At 37.2% G+C, this 7,248-nt stretch overlaps 1 protein-coding gene across 1 annotated transcript in view; it reads right to left on the bottom strand.

Annotated features, from left to right (window-relative positions):
- The window catches only part of LOC128640420 (multiple inositol polyphosphate phosphatase 1-like), a 33,075-nt gene extending 25,930 nt beyond the window's left edge, over positions 1-7,145 (bottom strand). The window contains exons 1-2 of the mRNA XM_053692905.1: positions 7,004-7,145; positions 598-1,342 (exon numbers count right to left, since the gene is read on the bottom strand). Coding sequence (XP_053548880.1) covers positions 598-1,213 — 616 coding nt within the window. The 5' untranslated portion in view covers positions 1,214-1,342; positions 7,004-7,145. The remainder of the gene's footprint in view (positions 1-597; positions 1,343-7,003) is intronic.
- Between the last annotated feature and the right edge of the window lie 103 nt (positions 7,146-7,248).

Here is a 7,248-nt window from a genome sequence, read left to right on the forward strand (position 1 = left end):
CCTAAATAGAGGTATACTAGACCTCCATTCAGAAATCTGGACACCCTGGGATAATCTCCCACCACCAACATCCCAAGACTGCCCTTTCCCTACATTTCCAACCCCCCCCCTGCCCCCCCCCCCTCTTTTCCATTTCTCTCTCTCTCTTCTTCTTTCTCCCCCTCCTGGAAACACTACAAACCCTACTGTTACATGTTTATTACCTTTGCACTATGTTCACTTTATATAATTACTGGAGCTAGATTGTTAAGCTCTTAAGATACCATATAGTTGTTCTGTATGTCTACCATGTTGAACCTTGCACTTGTTGAACTGTTGGATAAGATGACCCTATAGAAAAGTTCTATATTTGGACAGCAACATTGGATATGGACTATCACATCCTCGCCAACATCTGTGAATTATAAAAATCGAGGTATTACCCTTTGAATTCTCCCCAATGAGTGGAGAGGAACTTTTGTAGGACATTTCCACATTTTGATTCTGACATACTCTGTAACGTGGATAGATGCACCTAAATATGTCTTACACCTGCTGTTATTTATATGTTTTGATACCTCATTAAAAAAATATAAAATAAAAAAAAATACGGCTTACCTTCCAGTTCGCCTTCTGGAGTTTTAGGAATACCGAAGTAAGTGTGTACAAGACCATTGACAAAAGATTTTGTGCTGTCTACACATCTGTGTTTGGAACTGGTAATGAACTTCATGCTGCACGTCTTAAACTTTTCTGCAGTGAAGAGTGAAGGAAAAACAGAGGCCAAACGGTAGGCAAGGTTTTTCATATCCTCTTCACCTTTCTTCACCAGTTGCCCATCCATCCACTCATCGTACCACATGTCCCACTTCTGTAGGTCCTTAACCAGCTTAGATTGACTATCACTTTGTTGCAGAATTAAACTATGTATTTTCTTCATTTTTTTAATTTGCTTTGATGTAGGATATCTAGTACCATGCCTGATTACAGAAACTATTTGAAGAGGGGTACAAGTGCCTGGCAGGAGATCTTGCTTTATCTTTGTTAACAATGGATTTTCAAGGAGATATGGATTCACTTGTTCATATCTTGTTTTTGTCCCAAAGTAAGAAGCTAACTTGGGAGGGTCAGGGGGTGCAGAGATTTGTCCTGAACTGCAAAACCAGGTGACAGAGATAAGGATAATTTGTGCAGGTAAGGGAAAACATCTTCTAGACACTGGGACAAAAAACATCCTAGTGATAATCTTTTAAAACAGCTATATATTTATTAAAGCTGATTGATTTTCAAAGATGACAATTGTCATAAAACCTTATGTAAGGACAATTAGTTTATAGCTTCTTTATTCTTCTTGTTGGAAGCCCTGGAAGGGAAAAAAAAAAGTTCAGATTAAAAGATTTATATTTGAGTTAACAGGCTACAGAATTTTGCGGCGCTAATAATAATAATAATAATAAAAAATTGTACAAGAGTGAACTCCAATCGAACAATCACTATACTTCATATAAACCAAATTAGGCCAACACTTCTTTCTCTTAACGGACCAGTAAATACAGTAGATTTGCATAAACAACAAATACATGATAAAAAATGCAATAGAACTTAGTCTGAACTTCAAATGAATAGTAGATTTTTTTTCTGACAAATTTCAGTTATGTCTTTTTCTACTCCTCCTGTATCATATACGAATATTCTGTGAATTTTTGCACGTGCTCAGTAGGAGCTGGTGACTTAAAAAGTGTTAATATAAAAAGACTGTGCACATTTTGTTAATGGAAGTAATTAAAAAGCTGTTTAAAATTACATGCTCTATCTGAATCATGAAAGCTTAAAGGGACACTGAACCCAAAAAATTTTCTTTCTTGATTCAGATAGAGCATGCAATTTTAAGTAACTTTCTAATTTAGTCCTATTATCAATTTTTCTTCGTTCTCTTGCTATCTTTATTTGAAAAAGAAGGCATCTAAGCTTTTTTCAAGGTTCAGACGGTGGACAGCACTTTCTTATTGGTGGATGAATTTATCCACCAATCACAACCCAGGTTGTTCACCAAAAATGGGCCGGCATCTAAACTTACATTCTTGCATTTCAAATAAAGCTACTAAGAGAATAAAGAATATTTGATAATAGGAGTAAATTAGAAAGTTGCTTAAAATTGCATGCTCTATCTGAATCACGAAAGAAAAAATTTGGGTTCAGTGTCCCTTTAATTTTGACTTAAGGGTTCATTTAAACCAACACATATATAAAAAAACCACAAAAACAAAAAAACACAAAAACAAAAAAGAAACTTGCTTATGTGAAGCCACTTGGGAAGAGGAATACTTACCGCCCCCAGACTTCCGATTCTCCATCCCCCATTATGAAAACTACTATCTGGAGGCAAATGTCTCTTGTGTTTGTGTCTTACTATGTATCACTGTAATCAACATTTTGTATACACCACCTGCCATGTCAATTTTCATTTAAAATGAAGGTGCTGTTTCTAAAGATAAACAGTAATCTAGTTATCAGCCTTTCTTGCAAGTAGATCAGACACATTTTTCTATTTATTTTTTTTTAAACTTCCTAATACGTTTTTTTTCTATACCTCCCTTAATGTCTGCTTGTTCCACCAATCAGCAAATAGCACCCAGATGCTGAGGCTACCTAGCTATGCTTTTCAACAAAGGGTACCTAAATAATGAAGCAAATTAAATAAAAGAAGTTAATTGAAAAGTTGTTTAAAATTGTATGTTCTATTTGATCTGAATCATGAAAGAAAACAAAATGTGGGTTTCCTGTCCCTTTAACTAGTTTTTTTTGAATGGTCGAGCTCTGTCCTCAGTCCAATATTGAAAGATGACTCATCTAGCTAATAGCAATACCAGGTTTACAAAGGTGGATCCGCTTGGAATGTGAGTCACTTGTTAAAGTACAAGTATATGATGCAGTCTGAGACACCTTCGTTTTAGTGACGTTTGTAAGCCAGAAGTCAAGTCTTCCCAAAAAGCATTTCAGAGTAGGGCAATCCCAGAATAGATGGCTCAGATCATGTGATTCATTTCATTCTAAGGCCTAGTGTAATATATGCTAGGTATAGTGATTTTTTTAGAATGTTTTTTTTCAAACTTCAGCTGATAATGTTGCTTCCCTAACCCTGACAGAGCTATTCTCCACATCCTTCTTAGTTATTGAACTGTTTCTCATACCATGCCACTAAGTTAGAATTTCTTGCAGGGTGGGTAATTCAAACTGTGTGACAATAAAGCTAAACACATATTTGACAGAATATGAACTGTGCTTTGCCAAAGTGTAATAGCTGTCAACAATGATTACTTCCTTAGGAAGTGTATTAATTTAATGTCTCCACAGATAGAAGGTAAAACTATGACTATTCAGTATTAGATTTTTCTTGTAGGTCTTGGAAAGGGAGAATTGAATGTTATAGAATTTATGAGTTGAGATATTGTAGTAAGCTTATAAAAGGGATAGTCTACTCAAAATTATACTTTCATGATTCAGAAAGATCATGCAGTTTTAAGCAACTTTCAAATTTACTCCAATTATCAAGTTTTCTTTGTTCTCTTGGTATCTTTATTTGAAAAGGCTGCAATGTAAGCTTAGCAGCCGGACCATTTTTGGTTTAGCACCCTGGGTAGCGCTTGCTGATTGGTGGCTACATTTAGACACCAATCAGCAAGGGATACCCAGGTGCTGAACCAACAATGGGCCGTCTTCTAAGATTACATTTTTGCTTTTTCAAATAAAGATACCAAGAGAATGAAATTCATAATATTAGTAAATTAGAAAGTTGCTTAAAATTGCCTGCTCTCTCTGAATCATGAAAGTTTCATTTTGACTAGACTATTCCTTTGAGGTGCCCAAATCTGAACCAACAACCATATTTTAAAGGCAAATCCATACATACAGAGGGGGGATGTATGGTGCAGGTAGGGTTGCCACCTTGCCCATGGTTTCCTGGACACTTATGAATTACACATGTTGCAGGGTGTGCAGAAGGGAACATGAATTGCACCCCTGGACAGCACACAAATAGTGATCCTGGATAGTGCTATTCATGTTCCTCCCTGCACACTCTGCAGCATGTGTAACTCATATGTGTCGAAGAAAACATGGCCGAGGTAGCAACCCTAGGTGCAGGTGTAGCCTAGGTCATTCCAGGCCCCCTGTAGCGACATCACTACTGATTGCAGGACAATATGGGCCACCTACAAGGGTGGGTCCGATCTAAATTCAGGCCCCTGTAGTTATGCTCCAGAGTTGGAATGATGCCAATGTCATTTAATATTATCAAATAATAGTTATGTTGTGTAGTGTTTGCTACAGGATTAACCTCTCGACTGACACAGAGCATTGAAATACACTTACTGTGGCATTTATGGCGTCCAGGACGTTAACATGTTGCAGGCTCAGAAAGTTGTTTAAAATGTTTTTGTTGCTTTCTTTGTTAACAAAATTATTTTATTAAACCCACAAAATACACACACAGTTAAACGTAATTAGTTAGGTGGGAGTACGTCAGACACCCAACAGGCACACATATATACCATTACTTACATTAATAAAGACACAACTATCTACAGGTATTTATATATACACACATATCCACACCAGCAGCACATGAAAAATACAACGTAGCGTTTAGAGCTCTTAATTATGATTAAAGGGACATTAAACACTAAATAAATCATTGTTTGAATTATGTATTCAAAACAAAGATTAGGCTGTGAATAACTTGTACATGATTTTTAAAAATGATATTAGTCGTTTAAAAATTGAAAAAAATAAGGGTAATGTTAAATGGATACTAAACCCAAACTTTTTATTTCATGATTCAGATAGAGCATGCAATTTTAAGTAACTTTATAATTTACTCCTATTATCAATTTTTCTTCGTTCTCTTGCTATCTTTATTAGAAAAAGCAGAAATGTAAGGTTAGGAGCCGGCCTATTTTTGGTTCAGCACCTGGGTAGCGCTTGCTGATTGGCGGCTACATTTATCCAACAATCAGCAAACGCTACCCAGGTGCTGAACCAAAAATGGACCGGCTCTTAAAGGGACACTGAACCCAAATTTTAAGCAACTTTCTAATTTACTTTTTCATTCTCTTGGTATCTTTATTTGAAATGCAAAAATGTAAGTTTAGATGCTGGCCCATTTTTGGTGAACAACCTGAGTTGTCCTTGCTGATTGGTGGATAAATTAATCCACCAATAAAAAAAGTGCTATCCAGAGTCCTGAACCCAAAAAAAGCTTTGATGCCTTCTTTTTCAAATAAAGATAGCAAGAGAATGAAGAAAAATTGATAATAGGAGTAAATTAGAAAGTTGCTTAAAATTGCATGCTCTATCTGAATCATGAAAGAAACAAATTGGGTTTAGTATCCCTTTAATGTCGATAAAGCAGTGGGGGCCGCCATATTGTAACTAAGGTTACCTTTTCCGCTGAGGCCAATTAGGAATGGTTATAAATGGTTTTCTAGAGTGTGCAACCAATGACTGTGTGGAATATAGCTGTGTCCTCACTTTCATATTTAACATGAATTATAAAGCCCACAAACATCAGAATAGATTAAAGGAAAGGAGAACAAATAAAGTATATTGCAAAGTTATTTTACTACATTTAATTTAATACATGTAAAATAAAGGTAATTATAATATTTCAAGTGCTGCTGGTGTGGATATGTGATTCAAGGTGTGGTGGCTACCTTATTACAGCTTGCACTGCTTGGGAGTTGCTGTGCTCCTTAAAGAGACAGTCTACAGCAGAATTTGTATTGTTTAAAAAGATAGTAATCCTTTTATAACCCATTCCCCAGGTTTGCATAACCAACACATTTATATTAATATATGTTTTACCTCTGTGATTACCTTGTATCTAAGCCTCTGCAGACTGCCCCCTTATCTCAGGGCTTTTGACAGACATGCAGTTTAGCCAATCAGTGCAGACTCCTAAATAACTCCACGGGAGTGAGCACAATGTTATCTATATGACACACATGAACTAGTACTGTCTAACTGTGATTTTTTTTTTAATGCTCTGAGCTAAGGGGCGATTTTCAAAGGTTTAGAAATCAGTTTGAGCCTAGCTAGGTTTAGCTTTTCAAAAATACCACCAAGAGAACAAAGCAAATTTAATGATAAAAGTCAATTGGAAAGTTGTTTAAAACTGCATGCCCTATCTGAATCATGAAAGTTTAATTTTGACTAGACTGTCCCTTTAATCCTTTGAGTGCTAACGACGGCTCTGAGCCGTCGCAAATTTTCCCAGTCATGTGCTGACGACGGCTCAGAGCCGTTGCTAGCATTCACCCACCTTGAGGGCAATCTGAGGGCTCCCATCGACTCCCACCCCGGCGATCGGGCCTGTTTAGTGACAGGCATTGCCAGGGCTTCACGTTTTGCGTCACGCGCAATGACATGATGACATCACCAGGCAACTTTATTTAAAAAAAAATGCAATAGACAGTATAGGGAAATGGGGTATGCTGCTTAGAAGCCTGTATCTTAGGAATCTAAGCAGCTACAGACCCCCAAGACCCAACGTTGGGGGGTCTTGGGATCTTAAAAAAACAACAACAAAAACTCAAATCCAGCTTAGCACCCAGGTGGGAAAGTGCTTAGCACTCAAAGGGTTAATTGGATTTGTTTATATGCAGGCACCCTTGAATACTCACCAAAACAAATGATGTAAACATTTTCACTTTAATACCATGAAATTCTCCCAGTTGGCATCTACAATAGCTAAATAAAAGTCTGCACCTGTGGGTAAATGAGCCCATACAATTCCTGGGGAGGCAGAATAATAAAACTGCTATGTTACACAGTAAATTATAAACATGATCCCCCTTGTTCACCAGTTGGTTTGAGGATAGCTGGCAAACTAAGTTTGGGTGGTACTGATGTAAATAAATGGTTTATAAATATCTGCAATGCACTTTGAAGTAACCTCTCCATTTTGATGAATAGGTAGTACAGCAATTCAGAATAAATGTCTGAAGCTAATAAAAATGACAAATACCTGAGTCACCAGGACCTCGCTGGCCTCTGCAGTGTTTTTTAGCTCCCGTGTCACACAACAAGCTTCACCCCATACAACACAACAGATTCCAAGTGTCAGTCATCGATACCTCTCCAGAAAAACAAACAATACATCCTCAACTTTCCTCACCATATCATGTGCGCATGCGTATCACAGCATCAGCCCTGCAAACGCACCGCGCCTGCGTGGTAGAAAAGCAAGTTTCAAGAAAGGCAATGAGCATG

The sequence above is a fragment of the Bombina bombina genome, chromosome 9, assembly GCF_027579735.1.
Source record: "Bombina bombina isolate aBomBom1 chromosome 9, aBomBom1.pri, whole genome shotgun sequence".
In the NCBI taxonomy this organism is placed as follows: Eukaryota; Metazoa; Chordata; class Amphibia; order Anura; family Bombinatoridae; genus Bombina; species Bombina bombina.